The 25,200-nt window shown below is 38.4% G+C and overlaps 1 protein-coding gene across 1 annotated transcript in view; it reads left to right on the top strand.

Moving 5' to 3' along the window:
• The window catches only part of SMC5 (structural maintenance of chromosomes 5), a 97,321-nt gene extending 87,994 nt beyond the window's left edge, over positions 1-9,327 (top strand). Inside the window, exons 19-25 of the mRNA XM_002914739.4 lie at positions 2,626-2,670; positions 3,080-3,175; positions 3,609-3,713; positions 3,932-4,051; positions 5,522-5,701; positions 5,784-5,879; positions 6,983-9,327. Of these exons, the coding sequence (XP_002914785.1) occupies positions 2,626-2,670; positions 3,080-3,175; positions 3,609-3,713; positions 3,932-4,051; positions 5,522-5,701; positions 5,784-5,879; positions 6,983-7,126 (786 nt within the window). The 3' untranslated portion in view covers positions 7,127-9,327. The remainder of the gene's footprint in view (positions 1-2,625; positions 2,671-3,079; positions 3,176-3,608; positions 3,714-3,931; positions 4,052-5,521; positions 5,702-5,783; positions 5,880-6,982) is intronic.
• The last annotated feature ends 15,873 nt before the right edge of the window (positions 9,328-25,200 follow it).

A 25,200-nucleotide genomic window follows, 5' to 3' on the forward strand; every position in this document is an offset into this window, starting at 1 on the left:
TGGTGGTGGGTAGCATTTTTTAGCAATAAAGTATTTTTCAAGTATGTACTTTTTTTTTTTTTTAACATAATGCCATTGCACACTTACTAGACTACAGTATAGTAAACTAACTTTTATACACACTAGGAAACTAAAACATTCATCTGACTTGCTTTATTGTGATGGTCACTTTATTGAGAGGCTCTGGGACTCAATCCACATGTCCCCAAAGTACACCTGTAATGTGGTTGTTTAATTAGTCCTCTGACATAACAGTAACCTACAAATTGTCTAAAATTCTTTTTCTTGCAATAGCAACATTTCATTGAGCTGGATGAAAGTCGACAGAGATTACTGCAGAAATGCAAGGAGCTGATGAAGAGAGCTAGGCAAGTATGTAACCTGGGTGCAGAGCAGACAGTTCCTCAAGAATACCAGACAGTAAGTATAACAAGTGTAATAAGGCTGCGAGGTCACACGCTGTGCACGTGCTTTGTCAGCTTCAAGTGTGTTAGGCATTGTAATGGGCCGTCAGAAACATAATGTGCTGTAAGAAGTATGGGATCCCCTCCATTTGTAAACTGAGTATGTATGTAAAGTAATTGTGCTTAGTGGATTTTCTTTACTATATTCAAACTTGGGCATCCATCAGTCTTGGCTTAGTCCTAAAGTTATTGATTAAAGCTCGGATAGCCCCTTACACAGTTATCAGTTCTAGAACATTCATTCTTCCAATAAAAGGGTTTTTTCCCCAAGCTCCCTTTAAGAGGTAGGGTCAGGAGATGGGGTGTAGTTTTTTTTATGGAAACCTAGCATTGGTAATTGAATAAGAAATGGTAAATGGAAGTGATATTTGGAAAAAGTTAAAATGAAAATGCTTTTCTGGAAATCAGGGTATTTATTTAGGGTTCAGTGAGACCTGAATCTTTAGGGCTAACATCTGTTGGTAAGAAAAGGAGAAAAGAGGCTTTCCTGCTCTCCTTTGTATATTCTGTGCTGACATATTCTTCAGTTAGTAAGAGGAGATGCTGCCCCGTGACCCTGAGTGTTACCTGACAAGTAGGGATCATACCTTGCCTAACATACCAACTCTCAGAATGATGTCAAAGTAAAACAAGGAAATAGAAAATGGATTTTTAGATAAAGTATTTTATCTTAATGTCAATAGATAATGAAATGTCTATTTCCCCATTTCAGTAGTTAATGTCTAGTCTCTTTCTGTAGCTAATGATATGTCAGAGAAAAAAAGTTTGGATTATAATTTTCAAATCCTCAAAGATTTTACTCTGTTGTATCCGACACAGACACCCTAGAGAGTGGTTCTATTTAGGTACTTAGTAGGGATTTAGTAGGAACATATAGAAGATACACTGAGTGGCTGTTGTTTCTAAAAATATATTAGAACTTCTCCAGAGTACATGGAATTATCATAAAATAAGTAGATATTAGTACAATATCTGTACTATTTTTTTCTTTCAGAGAGTAGTAGGCTTCTACCCTTGATAAGTTGTATTGTTTTTGAAAGAAACAAAATTAGATAATTCATACGTTACGAATGTTACTGATCAATCAGGCATTGAACAAGACATATTTCTCTACTGAAGTTTATATTCTAGTCTGGAGGGTGGGGCAGATAAATGACTTAAANGTAGGAGGATCTTTTCAGGACAGTCAGCAGGACTGGCTAACGGATTTGAGGTGAAGGGTGAGAGAGAGAACCAACCCCTGGTTCTGCCATTGACTGAGACAAGATCGAAGGAGAAATAGATGTGCTCGAAGTGGTGGGGAGGGTGGTTGACATGAGGGCTTGTCCTTGACCGTCTTCCACTGAAGATGCCTATCCGGGCGTCTGGCGAAGACGCCGAGCACGTGTGCAGCCTCAGGTGCGAGCGCAGCGGACGAGTCACAGCAACAGCGGACACCTAGTATCTGAAAGCCTGTAGAAGTTGAACTGCTTTCTGAGCGGATTAAAGACGCAACATCAAACTATGAGATTTATGTCATGTTTCAGGATCTTTTTCAGAGTTTCAGGGTTGATTTTGTACCTCATACTGTATGAGCTTTGCCAGCAAGTCAATGTACTGCTTTCCTCCCAGATAAGAAATGTCTGTTCTGACTTGTCTCTGTGACCTGGACTCAGAAGCTAGNTGACTTGTCTCTGTGACCTGGACTCAGAAGCTAGTACAGCTGAGCCTCGAACAACACGGGTTTGAACTGCACGGGCCACTTGTATGTGAATTTTTTTTTTCAACAAATAGAGTACTATACATATTTTTCTTATGTTTTCCTTAACATTTCCTTTTCTCTAGCTTACTGTAAAAGTACGGTATATAAAATATGTAACCAACAAAACACGTGTCATCTCATGCTGATGTTATCGAGAAGACTTGCAGTCAGCAGGAGGCTATGGGTAGCTGTGTTTTTGGGAAGTCAAAAGTTATACATGTATTTTTGACTATACCGTGGGGGGTCAGTCCCCCTCACCCTGTATTGTTTGAGGGTCAGCTGTGCTACAGAGAAGTTCTACTGTCAAAGTAATTGGATTCTTAAGATGCTTTTGTCATTCTTCAGACGTACAGTATAAAGTTCTAACTTCTTGCTCTCTTTCAATGCCCCACATATTCTGGACCCATTCTACCAATTCAGCAAGTACCCACCATTCCAAATGGACACAACTCCTCACCCCCCATGGTATGCAGCACTTTCTTTTTTCCAAGCTCCTCTTTCCCCTCTGCCTTGCTTTTCCCTGGCTCCTGGCTTGAAGGCCCAGAGACTTCTGGGAAAGTGAGGCCTCTCACGTCTCTTAACTCTGTAGCTCCCCTAGCATGAGCTGGGGTTCCCCCTCTGTAAACCCCGTAGCTGTAGGTCGAACTACTTACTTTAATACTCAACACCAGTACTCCGCTTGAAGGTGTTCTCCAGTGTTACTAAGTGTAAGCTTTTTGAAGGCAAAAAATCCTGTTTAATCCCTTTGATTCCTTGTATGCTAGCATGCTATTGAACACATAGTAGATACTTACTCAGCAGACTGTTTAACTGTTCAAATTAAACTGCTTTTGCTGAACTGTTTGTAATAACAGACCATTTTTCTCTTCTTTAGGCTTTCCAGGATCTTCCAAACACATTGGATGAGATTGATGCTTTATTAACTGAAGAAAGATCAAGAGCTTCTTGCTTCACAGGACTGAATCCTACAGTATGCTGCTTTCCCTGTTGCCTCCCTCAAGCCCCGCCGCCCCCTCCCCACACACACCGTGCACGCACGCTCACTTCCCTCCAGTACTCGCCTCCCACTCTGTACTAGAGCTCTTGGTAATAATAAGCTAGACAGCAGGAACAATGTGCTTTAAATGCCAGATTCTGAATCTATTAGAATTTTAAATAGACTCTTCCTAAGGAACACACTGTTCTGTGCCTTTCCTTTATAAAAAGAATCGTTGGGCTAACCTGAAATACTGCAGCGTCTGTTTTTTCAAGGATAAAAAACACGTTCAGTAGAAGAACATAAGTTAATTGCATACAAACAATGCAACACAATTGGCATTTTCTGTTAGTGTTTTAATTGACACAAAATTGCCCGTAATGTGATCCTTTGGTAGATTTGTCTTAAATAATTTTTTCCCTGCCAGGTCGTTGAAGAATACACAAAAAGAGAAGAAGAAATAGAGCAATTAACTGAGGAACTAAAGATAAAGAAAGTTGAACTGGATAAATACAAGGAGAACATTTCACAGGTAATTATTTACCCTTTAACTTGTCTTTCTGTCACGTGCCTATCGGTGATGGTGTGGGAACAGGGAATAATGCGAACTGAAATGACGTGCTTCTGAGAACAAACCCACTGTCTGTTCTGACTAGATTGATACTGAACTGAAGTTGTTTTATGGACAGTTTTCGATCAATGTAGTAATACTTCTTTTAAATTGTGCTTTTATATTGAATTGCTTTGCAGGTGAAAGAAAGGTGGCTTAATCCTTTAAAAGAGCTTGTAGAAAAAATTAATGAAAAATTCAGCAATTTTTTCAGCTCTATGCAGTGTGCTGGTGAAGTTGATCTACATACAGAAAATGAGGTAATACTGCATTTGGAATGTTCCCTGACAAGTCCTTTGAATTAGATGCTAAAAGTATTTGTAAATTATTTGTTTATTCTGTAGCTACACCTGTGAAAATTTGGCTTACTAAGAAATTGTTCAGAGGAAGGAAAACACCTGTTGGAGTCCCTCAGGGTCTTTTTTTTTTTTTTTTTTTTTTTTTTTTTTTTTTTTTTTTTTTTGGTGGCATTTGAGACAAGTCACTAATGCCTTACTAAAACTCTTTATAACCAGATAGGTAATGGTTATTCAGCTGTGACATGATTTGCTTTAGAAATCTTCCACTGTCCACGTTAGAAGAGTCCTAAAGAGATTGGCCAACGTAACTGAAATATCGTATCAGTGTTTCCCTTTTTTAATCAAGATTTTGAGAGTACACAGGAATGAAAATATTTGGTAATGTGTTACTACTTCCTTGAGCTGTGAGTTAATGCAGTGCAAATGGTAGGTAAAATCATTTCCATTCAGAAATGTGTACAGTGATAAAACCTGGGATTTGCTTTAAAGTCATTGAAAAAGAGGAGAGGGTAGAGTTAGAGATGAAACGGGATTGGTCCTGTGTTGATCATAGTTGAGGCTAGTTGGTAATATACTGAGCTTATCTTAGTGTTCTAATTTTGTGTATGTTGAAAAATTTCCCTAGTAAGTGTTTTTCTTAGGACAGAAATGAAGACAATAAAAGATCCTTTTCTTTCACAGCTCAGCATCTTTGTATTTTACTTTGTATGCAATTTTGCACGTGTGTTACGTGCATAGATAAAAAGCAAGGTAGTGCTTTAGGAACCGTGCCCCGTGACTCCTTCGCCTGCTTGATGGGAGACATAAAGAAGCCAGCATTTGTTATTGCACTTTCCAGTTCTGGTAATATGGTAGCTTCTGCCACCGTGAAGTCATCTACAGTCTTTGGGCTTGTTCCAGGAAAGGGACAGAACGTAGTAACAAATATAATTGATACTATTCTGCCCCCGTGCCAGCACTGCGCCAGAGCACTTGCAAGTTTGTTATCTCGTGTCATCCTCTCAATTATTCTATAGAGCAGGGACTTTAATCAACTCTCTTACAATTAAACTCAAACAATAACGTATCAAAGAACAGGTTGTGGGGCGCCTGGGTGGCACAGCGGTTAAGCGTCTGCCTTCGGCTCAGGGCGTGATCCCAGCGTTCTGGGATCGAGCCCCACGTCAGGCTCCTCTGCTATGAGCCTGCTTCTTCCTCTCCCACTCCCCCTGCTTGTGCTCCCTCTCTCGCTGGCTGTCTCTATCTCTGTCAAATAAATAAAAAATCTTTATAAAAAAAAAAAAAGAACAGGTTGCTATCTTTATTTAGATAAAACTCTTACCACTAAAAGTGTTTTACTCTTCTAATTGATTTATTCAGTCTATTTTCAAGTAGAAGTAAAAAATTGCTGCAGAAACTGTAACCTGTCAACAACTTTTTACTGTTTTGCAGGAAGACTATGATAAGTACGGAATTCGAATTCGAGTCAAGTTCCGCAGCAGTACGCAGCTGCACGAGTTGACGCCGCACCATCAGAGCGGAGGGGAGAGGAGCGTTTCCACCATGTTGTACTTGATGGCGCTGCAGGAGCTGAATCGGTGTCCGTTTAGAGTCGTTGATGAAATCAATCAGGTGTGGTGCTTATCCTTTTACTTGGGCTTTATCGTAGCTTATAATAGATACAAAGGTATTCACGTTTATTGTCATTGTTTAGGGAATGGACCCGATCAATGAACGGAGAGTGTTTGAAATGGTTGTAAATACTGCTTGTAAAGAAAATACCTCTCAGTACTTCTTTATTACGCCAAAGGTAGGTAATAAGTCCTCTAAAAGTGCTCATGTACCCAGAAGTGCCCTGTGGCCTCCTCACGGAGTAGAGTATGGCCCGGTACATAAACACGAGCAGAAACACTCCCAAAAAAGGAACTAAAAAGATTACAGTAATAGTTATATCAAGGGGACAAGTTGCAGTGACATACTTCATCAGGAACCTTATTAGTGGAAGAAGAAATGTAAGAGGCATAGAATTATGTTCTAGAACCAAGATTTCCTCCCTGCGTCCGGCGCTTACTCTTCATCTAGAGAAGTTCCTCTTTTAGCACTTCTGAAGAGAGTGAGGAGAATACGAACGCTAGAAGTCTGGCACTCCTCATTTGTCTGGGGCTGCGCTGCCCTTCTCTCACCCAAAAGCACTGCCTGGGCGCAGGGGAAACCTGAAGTAGGCCTGCCCTCTCCTCTCCGGTGAACTTGGATAAAGACAGAATTATCCTGACGCAGAATGTTCCGCTGTAGAGCCAGAACCATTAGAGTAGGAAATTTTCTTTTGTTACATCTTCTGCCGTGGCTAATTTGTAAGACCAATATCCTCAAAGATGTGTTTATTAATATTATCGGATTTTCTTTTTAAACTAAGTAGTCATGAAAAATTTCACTGGAGCACCCATCTTAAATGCGCATTTTTATTGACTAGTATAGTCTGTCTTCTTTGTCCAGCAGATACTCTCTGGAAGAGCCAGATGCTAGTACTCTATTGTCTACCAGACACCCTGGCCTATAAACCTACCCTTGTGGCCCACACTTTTCAGGCTACCAGTCTTTCACGGACCATTCGAGTTGCATGTGAAGTATTTGTGGATAAATGAGTTAAAGTATGGATCCTAGAAAAATTCTGAAGGACATACTTCCAGGGTCAGCCTAGGAAATTGTAGGATCTTATTTGGCCTGGGAATGCTGACCAGGCGTCAGGTGTACCTGTTCAAGGAAGGATCACTGTCTGACGGGGTCTGTATATTGAATTGCGAACTTTGTAAGTGTTTAATACTAGAAATAACATTTGACTTGACATGTGTAAGGTTGGCAAATTGTGCTTCTAAATGTGTGGCATTATAGGATCATTTGTTTTTACACTTACAGCTCCTGCAAAATCTCCCTTATTCTGAAAAAATGACGGTGTTGTTTGTCTACAACGGTCCCCACATGCTGGAACCTAACAGATGGAATTTAAAGGCTTTCCAAAGGCGGCGGCGCCGTATCACGTTCACGCAACCTTCTCAATAAAAGTAAAGGGCGAGAACCTTGGAGTTTTTTTGGTTAAATCCTGTTTATAAATATGGCTCACCTGAATAAAAGGAGATTCATTAAGACTGAGATGGGTCATTTTTGGAAACCTGTTAAAAACAAATGGGTTGATGAATGGACACCATAGTAACTTCTTTCTGTGGAACCTCATCTGATAGTAGAAATTAAGTCTTCAGTTTCTGTTGAACTTAAGCGCTTGGCCCTCTGACCCTGAGTCATTGGGTTCCCATGGGGAAAGGTATTTACTGGTTCACATCACAGGTACAGGGGAAGGGGCTACCCATCACAGAAGTGTGGTTGACGGTAATCCCGAGCTTTAATTCCAGAGGAACTTAAATTACTTTCAGAGTGTTAAGAGGACTCTACAGCTCAAGTCATAGTTTCCTCCCAGTGTTATATGGAAATGTCTAGACTAATTTATGACAAATCTATTCATTTCTTCCTATTAAAAAGGATTACCTTATCTCCACTAGGAAATGGAATTTTATGGGCCTTTAAAAAATTTTTATGAAACTTGACACTATAATTGTATTGGTATCTCTAGGGAAAAACATACTGGGCTTCAAAAATGGTAGGGGACATCTCCGAAATGCCACGAGGTGGCCACTAGATGACGCAGCATGCCAACCAAAAGATTGACGGGGTAAAAAAATCAAGTGAAGGGTTTTTAAAGAATAACCCTGTAAAGTGTGTGTGTGGTTTTGTTTTGTTTTTAATTTAAAGTCAATTGTATTTTACATCTTCAATTTCTAAAAGCATTTTTATAATTATTTTTAGTAAGATTTTTTCTTAAGATTTCATATACTGGTTTCTACAATTTATATTTGAAATTTCTCAGTGTTATGTCAAGAGTGAGGGAAGCATTGATTTGTTTTAAAACATAATGTTTCTAGAACCTAAGCTTTTAGGTCCTTCCTTACGGTGTTGATCCTACCCTCATTGTCTTAAAAAATCTAGTTTAAACTGAGCAAGAAAGAAGTAGATGAGAGAATCATTTGTTTATCTCTGAGTTAATTAACAGTGCCAAAACCAGTTCTCTTCTTTTAAAAAATAAAGCTTGTGAGATAGTGGACTAATCCAAGAACATGTCTCTGAACAGTGAATTGGATCTGTTCCAGTAATGACAAAAAAAAATTTTTTTGACTCGGTAGCTTGAATAAATGGAAGAATTGCATTCAGTTTGGGTTTTGTAGATTCATGAATAGCCATGGAAATTTATATTCTTATTAGGTCTAGAAATAATGAACCATAAGTCTATATCCTCTCACTTGGACATTTTCTCTTTAAAAGATTTTTTTTTCTGGAAAAAAATTTTAAAAGAGCCTTCTCCTCTTAGCCTAATTGCATGTATTATGAAAATATTTTAAAATAACATTTTTACTCATGTAACAACTCACGTAAACATTGAAAAACTCGGTAACCTATTAGTAAGTGGATGTTGTTACCAAATTTTTCTGTTGTTTAATACTTTGTTTTCCGCCAAAGTATCTTTACTAATATGTGCTTACTGTCATTTGCCTATTGTCTGAGTACCGGGTATCTTATTTCTGCAAAATGATTATCAGTGTGAAAAAGGAGCTTGAAGATGAGGCGTGTTTGGCGGGGTGGAGTCAAGTACATTTCACTTTACATGTGGCAGTAATTACTCTATACCTTGTTTGTAAGCATTTTCTATTTCTCTACTGGACAAATACTTAGTTTTACATTGGATTTTGAGCTGTAAAGGAAAAATTATGTATCATTTTAACATATTAATAAGAATATATGTCTAACATTATATTCTCAGCCACTTAAAACTTCATATATTTTCTGCAGAAGTTGACTTCTAATTACATACAAATTGTAAAAACACCAAGTTAAAGTCTGATTTGATGAATAAAATATTTAAAACCTGAAGGTGACAGGTATTTTTAATGAGCAAATCTTCATTGATTTGCCTAAGGAGAGAGTCTCTATTCACAGATTTTTAGTGTTCAAAGTACAAAAAGATTTTTTTGCTGCTTTCTGTTTGTCTTTTGGACATGTGCTTATTTTCTTTGGAGTATGAATCTTTAGTATGTGAAAAATGTAATTTTGTCCTGCTATAGTGTGTGTCTACGTGTGTGTGTGTGTATATAACTGGGGGGAAAATCTCTGTGGGAAATGCTACTTTGTTGGTAATAAATGCGTATTTTCATATTCTTTTGGTGTATGTCATTTTAAATGAGAACTGTTTTTACACTTTCAGCCTTATTAAGAGTCATTTTGGTTTTCACACTTAAGGAAAAACAAGTCTGTTCAGTGCCTTTGCTGGTCTGCCCATGGTCAGAAGCATAGGAAGCTTAGTTCCTTGTCTGCCTCCAAGGGAATCACAGTCTAATAGCAGCACTGAACGCAACGAAAAAGGTTTAAGCCGTCTCAGGAAGCCAAGGTACAACTTGAGTGCAAACAGTTTTAGATTGAAACCCTAGATTTGCTAAAAACATTCACAATAATCTTTTTGTCTTCATACGTTAAGATTTGTCAGTTTGTGAAATGAGAATATTCATTCACACAGTTGAAGGGAGGTGAGGTAAGAGGCCTCTTATTAGGGCACCTGGCATCCTAGAGGACACTTTATAAATGTTTGCTTTTCCTATTTTTTTTTTTTTCTCCAGCTTTATTGCAATTTTGTATTTAAATTTAAAAAAAAAAAAAAAAAAAACCACTTACTTTAGACCGCCAGCAGAGGGGCAGAGGGAGAAGTAAAGAATCCCAAGCAGACTCTGTGTGCTGAGTGCAGAGCCCAATGCGGGGCTCGATCTCACAACCCTGAGATCACCACCTGAGCTAAAAACAAGAAGCAGATGCTTGACCCACTGTGCCACCCAGGTGCTCCTTTTATCTTAAATCTTAAAAAATGCAATATGCTATGTATTTTGTACATCAAGTTCTGAGAATTCCATTTTAAGTGCAGTTAATGTAGCATTTTTATTGTATTTTGTGGATTGTGTCAGTTGTTCCAAGGACATAGACACCTGTAGATTTTGAGTGAGCCTAAGTACAGATAAAATTGTCATACACCTTCACAAAATTTGAATTCATCAGATGAACTGGTATAATTATCTTTAGAGTAGCTCATCTCATTCCTTCATAGTCACACCATATATTTTGGAAAACTTGTAATTAATACAATTTGCAAATTTGGAGGCTTTATTGACAATTCAGGCTTATTTTTTATTCCCACTGGAAAATTTGAATTTCTGGGATTTTTTGTTGGAGACAACAAGTAGTCACTCAAAGCTGGCTTTAAGAAAAAATACCCAAATCTTTCAAAGAGAACCAACAGGGCTACCCTGCTCAGCTCCCTTCTAAGAGGATTTGGTGAAGCTGAGCTCTGGCTCTGTGGGCCCTGGTGGCGTCTGAGAGACGGGGACCTAGGTTGGCTGTTCTGGGGTAGATCAGAACTATGCAGGATCTTCTGTCACCAATACTGCCTTACCTATCTGATCATCCATTAGTACAGTTTAATTTCCTTTCGCCTCTCAAGAGCGCGTACACACTCGGTTGGTGTCCGGGTTCATGTGTTAAAATGACCCCTTGGCACCCTATCCCTTCAGCCTCCTCTCATCATTCCTGCCAAATATTAAGGAGTAGATTGAAACACATCATTTCAGAGTAGAAGATTTGGGACAAACTGTCCAACAAATGCTGTGATAGAATAATTTTAAATTCTTTTCACATTTAAAAATTTTAGTTTAGTCCCAGTGATCTCTGTCACATGCTGCATTCTTCGCTTTCAAACATTAGCCGTTACACTTGGAAACAATCCCCCAAGTGGCTTAGATCATCCTCCTCTTTTCACTGTCTTAAATCATGAAAAGGAATCATTTGAGTGATTTAGGCTAGCACTGCTAAGCCGGGAGTTATTTTGTAAACCAGAGGAAATAGTAATTTCTTTATAAGCTGTATTACACTTTTAAAGTGTTTCTGCCCAACAACCCTGAACTGTAGATTAACAGAAACTTAGCAGTGTTAAGACTTTTTCAAGCTTTTACTATCAGAGGCGGGGCTGAAGAAACATTTAATTTTTTTCTCCAGAGTACTGTACTGCCTTTTTAATCAGGGTACCTTGCCTTTTCAATTGTTGGGAACTATACCATAAACAGTTGCTGGTTATGTAATGTATTTCATTATGGCTAAGACGGTGCTGCTCCAATATGCCCCTGAACTAGGGTACAAGTTCTGCGGTAACAAACACCCAGATAGCTTATACAAGATAGAAATTTATTCCTTTCTCAACAGAGCATAAGCAGTCGGATACCTCACTCAGTTCATATTTTGCTGCTCTGCTCTTTTCAAGAAACTGGGTTCTTTCTCATGGTCCAAGATGGCTGCTCCGGCTCTTGCCAACATCTGAATCCAAATGATGAATACGGAAGAAAGGGACAAGAGAAAGACAGGGCCACCCACCCTCTTTTCAAAGATTTGAGTGAGAATGAGAGCGCAAGCACACACAGGGAGAGAGAGAGAGAACCAGACTCCCCACTGAGCAGGGAGCCTGATGTGGGGCTCGATCCCAGGACCCTAGGATCATGATCTGAGCTGAAGGCAGACACCTGACTGAGCCACCTAGGCACCCTGACACGGCCACCTCTTTGAGAGTACTATATGCAAGAGGCCCAAGTTACTTTAACTCTTTTTTTTTTTTTAAAGATTTTATTTATTTATTTGACAGAGATAGAGACAGCCAGCGAGAGAGGGGAACACAAGCAGAGGGAGTGGGAGAGGAAGAAGCAGGCTCATAGCGGAGGAGCCTGATGTGGCTCGATCCCATAACGCCGGGATCACGCCCTGAGCCGAAGGCAGACGCTTAACCGCTGTGCCACCCAGGCGCCCCCCAAGTTACTTTAACTCTTATCCTGAACTTAGTCACATGGCCTGCAGGAGACTTGACTATGTCAGCTTTAGCTATGGGGCTATGTACCTAGTTAAACTCCAGCCACTGTAAAAAAAAAAAAAAAAGGGGGGGGGAGCACAAGAAAAGAGAAAGAGAAGAAAGGAGAAGAACTACAAAAGATCCAGAAAACAATAACAAAATGAAACAAGTACATACCTACCAGTAATTACCTTAAATATAAGTGGGCTAAATTCTACATTTAGTAGACAGAGTGACTGAATGGATTAAACAGCAACAGGACCCATCTCAGTGCTGCTACAAGATACTCACTTTTGATGTAAGGATACACACAGAGTGGAAGTTAAGAGATTGAAAAATATATTCCATGCAAATGGAAACAAAAGAGAACTGGAGTAGCTGTATTTACATTAGACAAAACAGATTTTAAAACAAAGAAGACTATAATAAGAGAAAAAGAAGGGCATTATGTAACAATAAAGGAATCAGTTCTTTTTAAGATTTTATTTATTTATTTGACAGAGAGGGTGCACAAGCAAGGGGAGAAGCAGAGGGAAAGGGAGAAGCAGGCTCCCTGCTGAGCAGGGAGCATGACGCGGGGCTGGGTCTCAGGACCCTGGGATCATGATCTGAGCTGAAGGCAGATGCTTAACCGACTGAGCCACCTAGGTGCCCCAAAGGAATCAATTCAATAAAAGGATATAACATTTGTAAATATTTGTGTACCCAACATAGGAGCATCTTTTCTGACCACAATGGTATGAAATTAGCAATCAATTACATGAAGAAAACCAGAAAATCCATACATATGTAGAGATTAAACAACATGATGATAAACAAATGGGACAAGGAGAAATCAAAAAATACCTTTAAACAAATGAAAATGGACAGAAAAAAACAGTTCTAGTAGGCAAGTTCACAGCAATAAAAGCCTACGTAAAGAAATAAGGAGACCTGATACACAGCCTTTTATACCTCAGTGAACTCGAAGGAAAAAAGTCTCAAGTTAGTAGAAGGGAGGACATAACAAAGATTACAGCAGAAATAAATAACAAAGTGGCAACAAGTACATGCCTTTCAATTACTTTAAATCTAAATGGACTAAATTCTCCAATCAAAAGATAAAGGGTGGCAGAATAGATTGAAAAAAAAATTACTGCCTACAAGAGATATTCAGACTGAAAGTGAAGGGATGAAAAGCAATTTAATGCAAATGGAATGGGGGGGAAAGCCAGGGTAGCAATACTCTTATCAGACAAAATAGACTTTAAAACAAAGACTGTAGCAAGAGACAAAGAAGGACATTACATAATGATGAACCAACCTAAGAAGATAAAAGAATTGTAAATATCTACACATCCAACATTACAGCCCAAAATACATAAAGCAATTATTAAATGGACATAAAGACAGAAATAAATGGTAATACAATAATAGGGGAGTTTAAGACCCCCTTTACATCAATGGATAGATCATCCAAGCAAAAAGAGCAATGAGAAAACAGTGTCTTTGAATGACACATTGGACCAGATGGATGTTAATGGATATATACAGTGCATTCCATCCCAAAACTGAATATACATTCTTTTCAAGTGCACATTGAACATTCTCCAGACAGATCACATGGTAGGCCTCCAAACAAATCTCAATCAATTTAAGAAGAATAAAATCATACCATGCATCTTTTCTGACCACAACCATATGAAACTAGAAATTAATCACAAACACTGGGAAAAGCCAAATATGTGGAAGTCAAACCGCATGATAGTAAGTAATCAATGGGTGTGTGTCAATGGATCAATCAAAGAAGAAATAAAAAAATATGTGGAGGCAAATAAAAATGAAAACACAGGGGTCCAAGGTCTTTGGGACATAGCATAAGCAGTTCTAAGAGGGAAATATATAGCAATATAGGCCTACATCAAGAAATAAGAAAAAGTTCAAACCATCTAACCCCACACCTAAAGGAACTAGAAAAAGAACAAGCAAAGCCCAAGGTGAGTAGAAGAAAGGAAATAACAAAGATCAGAGCAGAAATTAATGACAGAGACCAAAAGAAAAAAAAAAAAAAACTAAACCAACAGCTGGTTCTTTGAAAAGATAAATTGATAAACCCTTAGCCAGACTCATTTAAAAAAACCCAAATAAAATCTGAAATAACTGACATCACAGAAATACATAGGATTATAAAAGAATACTATAAAAAATTATATTCCAACAAACTGGACCTGAACATAATTTTCCAAAACTGCATCAGGAAGAAATAGAAAATCGAAACCAATTACTAGTAATAGAATTGAATCAGTAATAAAAAAGGTCCATATGGATTCACAGGTGAATTCTACCAAACATGCTATAAACTGTAGTAATCAAAACAGTATAGTCCCAGCACAAAAACGGCATATTGATCAATAGAACGGAACAGAGAACCTGGAAATAAACCCACAATTATATGGCTAATTAATCTACAACAAGGGAGGCAAGAATATACAATGGAGAAAAGACAGTCTCCTCAATATTGGTGCTGGGAAAGCTGGACAGCCACATGCAAAACAATGAAACTGGACCACTTTCTAACACCCTACACAAAAATATACCAAAAATGGATTTAAGACCTAAATGTGAGACCTGAAACCATAAAACTCCTGCAAGGTAACACAGGCAGTAATTTGTCTGACTTTGGCTGTAGCAGCATTTTTCTAGATATATCTCTTAAGGTAAAGGAAACAAAAGCAAAAATAAACTATTTGGACTACATAAAGATAAAAAGCTTTTATTAATGGTGGAGGAAGCCATTCACAAAACAAAACAGCAACCTACTGAATGGGAAAACATATTTGCAAGTGATATATCCAATAAAAGGTTAACACCCAAAATCTATAAACATCTTATATAACATCAATGTACCAAGCCAATTAAAAAATGGGCAGAGGACCTAAACAGACCTTTTTTCCAGGTGGCCAACACATGAAAAGATGCTCAACGTCACTCATCATCAGGTAAATGCAAATCAAAACCACGAGCAATTACCTTAGCTTGTCAGAATGGTTAAAACACAGAAGAAGTAAATAGTGCTGACAAAGGGAGCAAAAGGAATCTTCATAGACTGCTGGTGGGGATGTACATTGGTACAGCCACCATGCAAAACAGTATGAAAGTTTCTCAACAAATTAAAAATTGAAATGCCACCTGATCCAATAAATCCACCTCTGGATATTTACCCAAAGAAAATGAAAACACTAACCCCAAAAGACAGCTGCACCCTTATATTTATTGCAGCATTATTTACAATAGCCAAGAGACAGAAGCAACCTAAGTGTCCACAAATGGATAAAAGAGAGATGTGATATATATATCAAATATATATTACGCACACATACACACACAATGGAATATTGCACAGCTGTAAAAAAGGATGAGATCATGCTATCTGCAACAACGTGGATGGACCTAGCAGAGAAGTAAGTGAAATAAGCCAGACAGAGAAAGACTGATTCTATATGACTTCACTCATCTCTGGAATCCAAAACAGAAAAAACCGAATGAATGAACAAACAAAAAAGCAGAATCAGATCTATAAATACAGAAAACTACTGCTTGCCAGAGGGAAGGGGGTGGGGGAAATAAGCAAAATGAGTGCAGGGAAGAGGGAAGTACAGGCTTCCGGGTATGGAGTAAGTCACGGGAATACAAGGCACAGCATAGGGAACAGAGTCAGTGATCCCGTGGCAGCGTTGTATGGTGACACATGGTAGTTACGCTTGTGGTGACCATAGCACGATGTATCAATTTGTCAAGTCACTATGTTATACACCGAAAACTAATGTTATCTTGTAGTTCAACTATACTTAAATAAAAAAGAGGAAATCAAATAAATAAAAATCAGAAATGAAAGCAATGTTACAACTGGTACCACAGAAACATAAAGGACCATAAGGGGCTATTATGAGCAAATGTATGAGAAAACATTGGACAACATGGAAGAAATTTCTAAGTTGCTAGAAAGATATAACCTACTAAGACTGAATTATGAAGAAACAGAAAATCTGAACAGACCAATTAAGGAGATTGAATCAGGAATCAAAGACCTAACACACAGGAGTCCAGGATGAGACAGCTTCCCCAGGGAATTCTATCAAACATTCAAAGAAGAATTAATACAAATCCTTTTCAAACTCTCCCAAAAACTAGAAGAGGAGGCAATGTTTCCAAACTCCTTCCAGGAGGCCAGCATTACATGGATCCAGTATCAGACAAGAACACTGCTAGAAAAGAAAATTATAGGCCAATATCCCTGTGAACATAGATGCAAAAATCCTCAAAATATTAACACACCACATTTGACAATACACTAAAAGAATCATACACACGATCAATGGGGTTTACTCCAGGGGTAAGAGGATGGTTTGACAGCTGCAAATCACTCACTGTGATAGACTACATTAACAAAATGAAAGTTAAAAATCATATTATCTGAATAGATGCAGAAAAAGCATTTAACAAAATTCAACAACCATTTATGATTTAAAAAAACAAAACAACCACACAGAACTCAACCATGTGGGTATAGAGAGAACACAACTCAATGAATGTAACACAGGCCATGTATGACCAGCCCATGGCTAACATAATACTCAACAGCGAAAATCTGAAAATTTTTCCTGTAAAATCAGGAACACGACCGGATTGCCTGCTCTAGCCACTTTTATTCAATATGGTACCAGAAGTCCTAACTTGAGCAAGGAGGCAAGAAAAATGAATAAGGGTATACAAACTGGAAAGGAAGAAGTTAAGCCATTTGCATATGACATGGTTTTACAAACAGAAAACCCTAAAGACTACATCACAAACTGTGAGAATAAACAAATTCCATAAAGTTGCAGGATATAAAATCAATACACAAAAATCTGTTGCATTTTATACATTAATAATGAACTATCAAAGAGAAAGTAAGAAAACAATCCCATTCACAATTGCTCCAAAAAGAATAAAATACCTAGGATTAAATTTAACCCAGGAGGTAAGAGACTGAAAACTATGAGACATTAATGAAAGAAACTGAAGATCACACACACACACACACACACACACACACACACACACACACACGGAAAGATATTCCACGTTCATGTGTTAGAATAATTAGCATTGTTAAAATGTCTCTAATACCCGAAACAATCTTTATTCAATGCAATCCTTATCAAAATTCCAATGGCATTTTCTACAAAATTAGAACAATCCTAAAATTTTATGGAACCACAAAAGAAGTTCAGTAGCCAGAACAATCTTGAGAAAGAACACAGCTGAGGTCATCATGCTCCCTGATTTCAAACTGTGTCACAAAGCTACAGTCATCAAAAACAGTAGGACATTGACATAAAAACACATACATCAATGGAACAGAATAGAGAGACCTCAGAAATAAACCCACTCATATACGGTCAATTCATTTATGACAGAGGCAAGAATACACAATGGAGAAAGGTCAGTCTCTTCAACAGACAGTGCTGGGAAAACGAAAGCACTTTCTCATACCACACACAAAAGTCACCTCAAAACGGATTAAGGATTTGAATGAAAGATCTGAAACCATTAAACCTTCCCCCACTAAAAACAACAACAAAAACATAAGCATAGGTGTTGGTGGTGATATTTTGAATTGACCCCAAAAAGTAAAAGCAACCAAAGCAAAAATAAGCAAGTAGGACTACCTCAAACTGAAAATCGTCTACATAGCAAACCGCCAATGGAACGGCAGCCTATCGAATGGAAGAAGAGATTTACAAAGCATATCTGATGAGGGGTTAAGATCCAAAATACATCTAGAACTCAGACAACTCAACACCAAAAACAACTGGATTTAAAAAATGGGCTGAAGCTGTAAATAGGTCTTTTTCCAGAGATGACATCCAGATGCCAACAGACGCACGAAAATATGCCCAACGTCATTAATCATCGGGGAAATGCAAATCAAAACCCCAGTGAGAAATCACTTCACACCTATTAAAATAGCTAGTATCAAAAAGACAAGAAATAAAGTGTTGGCAAGGATATGGAGGAAATGGAACGCTTTTGCATTGTTGGTGGGAATGTAAAATGGTTTCTCAAAAAAATAAAAAAAGAACTACCATATAATCCAGCAATTCCACTTTTGGGTATTTATGCAAAGAAAATGAAAAAACTCACTCGAAAAGATGTCTGTAGTCCTATGTTCATTGCAGTATTACTTACAATAGCCAAAATATTAAAACAACCTAAGTGTCCATCAATAGCTGAAGAAATTACACACACACACACACACACACACACACACACACACTGGAATATTATTCAGCCTTTAAAAGGAATGAAATCTTGCCATTTACAACAACGCGAATGGAACCTGAGAGCATCATGCTAAGTGAGATAAGACCAAGAAAAACAAATACCACATGATTTCTCTTACGGTTGGAATTTAAGCAAAAACCAGCCTCATGGATACAGAGATGGACTGGTAGTAGCTAGAGGTGGGGGCTGGGGAAGGGAGAAATGGGTGAAGGAATTCAAAAGGTAAAGAATAATAAGTAAGAATAAAATAAAATATAAATACATAAGTAAGTAAAAGAAACTTGGTCTTTGAAGATGCTTTAAATTGTATCACAGGGGCGCCTGGGTGGCTCAGTCAGTTGAGCGTCTGACTCTTGGTTTTGGTTCAGGTTGTGGTCTTAGGGTCGTGAGATCAAGCCCTGGGTCTGGCTCTGTGCTTCCTGGGCAGTCTACTTCTCTCCCTCTACTCCTCCCCCCACTCACACGTGCTTGCTCGCGCTAAAATAAATGGATATATTTTAAAAATATAAAAAACAAAACAATTTAAGTGTACCACAAAGATATTACAAAGCACAGTAAATGGCAAAAGATTGAGCACTACTGGAATTGACAGGGTATGGGACCTTAGAAATGGGCAGACTTTGTGAAGATAAAGAATTTGGGTATTCACAGTGGGCGTTCCAGAGAGGCTAACGGAACATGCAGGCACGCTAACATAGGCTGTTTATAGAAGTGGAAAGATATTCAGGTCATTAAAAATATACGTCCAGTTATTTCCAGCTGATCCAAGACAATTCTGTCACCTATAACTCTTAGGACTTTTGTTTATAAAAGCCTAAGTTTAAGATGGATCAGGGTTAACTACTCCCCCACAACCTTGTTTACAGGATACAATGAAAGTAAGTAAGTCTTAATTCTACCAATCATAGCCATTTGGTATGCTTTTATTATTCTTTTGTTATTTGTTTCATAGATATTTGTTAAGCATTTGTTACAAGTAAGCCTCAAACTGTTCTTGTATCATGTCTTCTAAGTATAGTGAAGTTCTATCTAGCTTCTACCATTTTGGGTGATTTGATCATACTTTGCATGAAAGGTTCACTTATACCTGATGTGATGATAATCCTTTAATGGACAAACAACAAGAAATCCTTAGACCATTAGGCACTCAAGCTTTGGGAACCATCTCTAAGAGTAAAGAATTTAGAACTTGCTGGATTCTTAAAGCAGTTCATGAAATAATAGGGAGTATCAAAGCATTTACCTAAGATATTAATACATATCTTGAATACCTTTAATTTCTCAGTGAGAGCCCCTAACATTCATCATGTTAATTTCAAGCTATCAATTTAATAAAAACCCAATTTTGACATTCTGTGCTAATTAACAAAGCATCTGTCTGGTTTTAATCAATATAGAGATAGTAGATGCACTTTTGATAGCTGCCTCTCTGAGGTGGGCTTTCTGTTCAGAACGCTCAAGTTTACCCTGATTAGGCCAGTTGGCTGTGCTGGTAATTAATGCACATATCACTGCGCCCAGGCAGGAACATTTGAAAGGAAATTTACATTTAACAGTGTCCAAAGGCAGCGGTGGAAAATCGCTTATAAAGGTAGGGTGGGGCTCGATAATACAAAATAAGGCACAGAACTTTCTTAATTACATTCTTTTTGTTGTTGTTACAGCAGGAGAATAACACAACTAGAACTTAAAGCCAGGATGACTCATTGGACCATCAGTTTCAGTGAGACGGAAACAAGGGCACGGGAGAAAGATACAGAAAGCAGGTAGATGCATAACAAAGCCTCAACAGTTGCTGTGCTAAGAACAGAAGGAGAGAAGGAGAGGGAAAGCGCAAGAGCTATTTATACAGAGTATATATGAAACTATTGATTCTGCTTCCCACTTGTGTCATGTTTGGTCTCTCATGTATCTCCTTTAATCTGGATAGAAACTGTAGAAAAGGAGTATTATCTCCGTTGAAGAAGGTGATTCAGAGACATTAGATGGACTTGGCCACACTCAATGAGACTAGCACAACTCTGGAGTTGGGACTGAGGCAGCAGTGCGCTGAGTACAGGGAAGAGAGAAACTCGAGAAGCAGGCAAGCCTGGGGGCAAGGACACGCATGTGCTGTTGGTGACAGTGCCCAACTGGTACTGGCCTCAGTGGAGAGCGTTTGGCCACATATTCTAAGATCCCTTCTGACCTAGCGTGTGCAAGCAGGAACGTACACTACCTATTCTCCACTTGTGTTTCTAAGCATGTGTGAGTGTGTGAAGCTCAATAATGCTTGAAATAGCAATCGACGGAGAGCAGGTGAATAAATTAGGATGCAAACAACCATTTAAAAGAATACTGTACAGTTGTTAAAAGACGTAGGCTGTTCTTTGTGTGCCGAGAGGATCAGATCTCCAGGCTGCATTAAGAGAAACAGCCAGGTCCTGGGGGAAAGGGCGGGGGAGGGAACTACCGCGTGCATTTAAAAGGACACACACACACACACACACACACACACACACACACACAGAGCTTCATTTTCCAGCTCTTGAAGGATACAAAGTAACAGTGGTTGGAAAGCAACGAGGTTGGGAAAAAAAGACTTATTTTTCACCATATGCCTGTTTGTATCTTTTGAATTATATAACTTAACACTCCTTATTTTTTAAGGTTTTTAGCTTAAAAAAAAAAAAAAAGAGTATGGGCTTTGGACTCTAAGAGAATTTGTTTCCACTACTTAACTAGCTATGTGAACATGGCCAAGTTTGTCTTTCTTTTCCAACCTAGTGTGACATCACAGGACATAGGATAAAGTCTCTTACGAAGCCAACACTTAGACACAATCATTGTCAAACTTTGATGTGATTCTTCTTAGTCTTAACAAAAACAGAAAACCCACCACTCTACTTCCTCCTGATGATAAATACAGTTAAATTTTAAAATGTCTATTACAAAATTCATCAACCCATGTAAAGAAGAGTGACTTATGATGAAGATTTAGGATAATGAGAGTATTTAAATGCTTGTTGATTGTTCAATAAATGCATCATATCTTCCTGGTGAAGTCCGGAGAGGCTCTGTCTTGTCAATGCACCCTTCCTGGCGAACAGCACATCCCGCCTAGAAAAAGCAGGAGCAGGAGTGCTTGCTACTGCTTTAAATACCGTAGCTCTCGGGAATTGGCTTGTCCTGAAACAGTACAGGGTTATGCTGCCTATGCAGTCCCCTGGTACCATTGTTTTAATGCTGGCACATTACTACTCCTGAGAGTACATCACTCAGTGTCTCCCAGGGCCTTAAACGTTACTGTGCTTTATGGGTGATGAGGACAAAGGCGAGTCGTAGCCAGAGTGTGCAGCAAAATAGGAGCCGTAATTCATCTTCCACTCATGTTCAGGTTACCATTCAGAATTTTACAGCATAAATGTACAGCAACATGTTTCCCGGCGGGGCCTTTGCCTGAGCTCTTTAGGCCGTCGTCACGGCAGGTGCAGACCCTGCTGTCTTTCGCTGTCGCGCACGCCCTGCCTTCCGCACCCGCCCAGAGAGAGAAGCAGAAGCCGGGGCCCCGTGCCCAGTGAGAGCGGCAGCCCCATCCGCACAAGGACCGCCTGTCCCTGTTCAGCAGGGCTTCAGACCAGCCTGGGAGAGCACACTGTGGCCAGCTGACCAGAGGCAAGACAGGGCATGAACTGGAAGGGCCCGCTGGCACTGCGGAACAAGTCTCAAAAGCCCTCAGAGGAAGGAGGCCGTTCCCAGGCTGCCTGACACAGAGCTCAGAGCCCAGGAAGGAGGCTGGGTCCCGGGGCCCAGGCCAAGGGCCCCACTTGCAAAGCCGTCCAAAGGGATCTGGACCATTCACAGAAGGAGTGAGTGTTGAACAGAAGAGAAATAAGCATCTTTCTGAAGCCACGTTACTGTTTGCTCTCTGGTACAGTAATGTAGCCTTATTATAGTTAATATATTCCCACATATTAGCCACTGCAAATCTGTCACTTCCCTAAACCTGATAAATTAAAAATAAAATATGTTTTCTTGCCTAATTTGAACTTACTAGTGAGGCTGTGCCTTTCTGTTTCTCAATCATTTGTATTTCTTCTTTGAATTGTCTCTTTTCCTTCTGTGCCCATTACTTTCCATTATCATATCAATAAAATATATAAACATATAAAAATGTATTTCATAAAATGAAATAATGAAACTAGCCATTTCCCCATGATATAAGTTGCAAATATTTTCCCCCAATCTATTTTTGACTGTTTATAGCGTGGGTTCTTTGTTGTTATTGTTCTAGGTAAAACTGTTATTCCTATGTTTTGTTTTGTTTAAGTTTTACTTTAGTCAGATTTTTCATTCTGTGGTTTATGGCATTTTCAGAAAGGCTTTTCCCACTCTTAGAGGATATGAATAATTTACTCATGTTTTATTTAATCTTTTTATAGTTTTTTTTTTTTTACATTTAAATCTTTGTCTGTAATTGATTTTGACATAAGAATGAAGCAAGAATCAAGCTCCCACATGTAACAAGTCTATTGCTACATGGTCTTAATTACTCTTTATTCATAGTACATATTCTTACCTTGTGGAAGTAACTAGTCCACTTTTCTTATTGCCCAGAATTACTCTATTTCCCTAGGCTTTATATTTCCAGGTGAACTTTATTTTATTTTTTTTAAAGATTTTATTTGTTTATTTGACAGAGATAGAGACAGCCAGCGAGAGAAGGAACACAAACAGGGGGAGTGGGAGAGGAAGAAGCAGGCTCATAGCGGAGGAGCCTGATGTGGGGCTCGATCCCATAACGCCGGGATCACACCCTGAGCCAAGGCAGACGCTCAACCGCTGTGCCACTGAGACGCCCCTCCAGGTGAACTTTAGAATCATTTTGGCATTGTGAAAAACAAGTCTATTGTGATTTTGTTAGTTATTCTATTAGTTTACAAATTAAATAACTGACATTTACATAATATCAGATCTTCTCATCCAAGAGTAAGTTATGGCTCCATTTAATCACACTTCCTATATTCCACAGAAATTTTTGGTTTTCCTTACAAAAGCACTGCATAGGTCTTATCAAGTGTATTTTTAGGTACCAATTTTGGTGTTACTGCTATTATAAAACAGAAAACATAATGATCTTGATATTTTGCAACTATTATATAAAATCAGTAGGAAAACTTTTGCTCCCTACCCCAAATTATCAGTTGCACATGGACTTCTTTTATTAAACTGATATTGTACACTGGAGCATGCAATTAAAAAAAAAAAAACCTAACTCATATGAGCTAGTCTATTCACAAAATTTACTGGGAAGCCATATACCCTAGATTGAAATTATTCAAAGCTTGGAAGATACTAAAATATGCATGAGCCAAAAATGTTAAGTAACATATAAAACATTATCTGAATTGCTGGTATATTTTCAGGTTATGGATACTTACTGCCATACAATACAGAATTCTATTTCATGGAGGAGTGTGAAAATATTTCTTACTATTAAATATTTGTTGCTATTTAAAAACTAAGGATTTCCTCATTTTATGAAGAGTATGCATTAAACCCACAGAACCAAGAAGTTTAATGAAACTCAAACACAAGAAACATGACAAACTGTACCAAAGTATATCATAAGGAAATTGCTAAGAACTATTAAGGAGGAGAAAAACTTAAAAGCAGCCACAGGAAAAGAGATCATATAAAGAAAGATTAGTAGCAGATTCTTGGATAGAATACAAATGAGAGGTCTGGGAAGCAGCCCATATGCAGCACTGGAAGAAAAAACTCAACCTAGAATTCTGTACACAACAAAAATCTCTTTCTTAAGTAACGACAAAATAAAGAGGGCTTTTTAAATAAAGTTTATTTATTTTAGCAATCTCTACACTCAATGTGGGACTCAAACTCACAACCCCAAGATCAAGAGTCCCATGCCCTCTGACTGAGCCAACCAGGCAGCCCACTAAAGACACATCTAGACATACAAAAGCACAAAGTTACAATAAATGTTAATGGAAGTTTTTCTAACCACAACAAGAATTTTCAGACAGAAATCTAGACCTACAGGGGCACCTGGGTGGCACAGCGGTTAAGCATCTGCCTTCAGCTCAGGGCGTGATCCCGGCATTATGGGATCGAGCCCCACATCAGGCTCCTCCGCTATGAGCCTGCTTCTTCCTCTCCCACTCCCCCTGCTTGTGTTCCCTCTCTCGCTGGCTGTCTCTATCTCTGTTAAATAAATAAATAAATAAAATCTTTAAAAAAAAAAAGAAAAGAAATCTAGATCTACAAAAGGAATAAAAAACATGAATGAATGAAAAAAGAAAGAAGTAGCAACTACGTGGGAAAGTATATGTTATGTATATTTTAAATATATAAAATATATAAATTTTAACATTATTTAAATATCTTTAAAGATTATTGACCATTTAAACAATAACAGTGATAATGTAGTGTTGGGTTCATGACATACATAAAAAAGTAAAACGTAGGACAATAGCACAAAGATCAGAAAGTGAGAAATGGAAGTGGATTAAGGTTCTAATAATATTACACATACAGAAGTGGTATATTACTTGAAAACAGGATACAACAATAACTCACCACAGTCTAAAAGTCCTAAGGCAATTGCTAAAATAACATAGAATTAATTGCAGCTAATAAGCAGGGCCTGGGGTGTGGACAAAATGGGTGAAGGTGGCCAGAAAGTACAAGCTTCCTGTTACAGAATACATAACTACTGGGAATATAATGTACAGCATGGTGACTATAGTTAATAATAGTGTGCTGTGTATTTGAAAGCTGCTAAAAGAGTAGATCTTTTTTTTGTTTTAAAGACTTTATTTATTTTAGAGCGAGGGGGATGGGGGGGTTG

This window comes from Ailuropoda melanoleuca, chromosome 17, assembly GCF_002007445.2.
Source record: "Ailuropoda melanoleuca isolate Jingjing chromosome 17, ASM200744v2, whole genome shotgun sequence".
Lineage (NCBI taxonomy): Eukaryota > Metazoa > Chordata > Mammalia > Carnivora > Ursidae > Ailuropoda > Ailuropoda melanoleuca.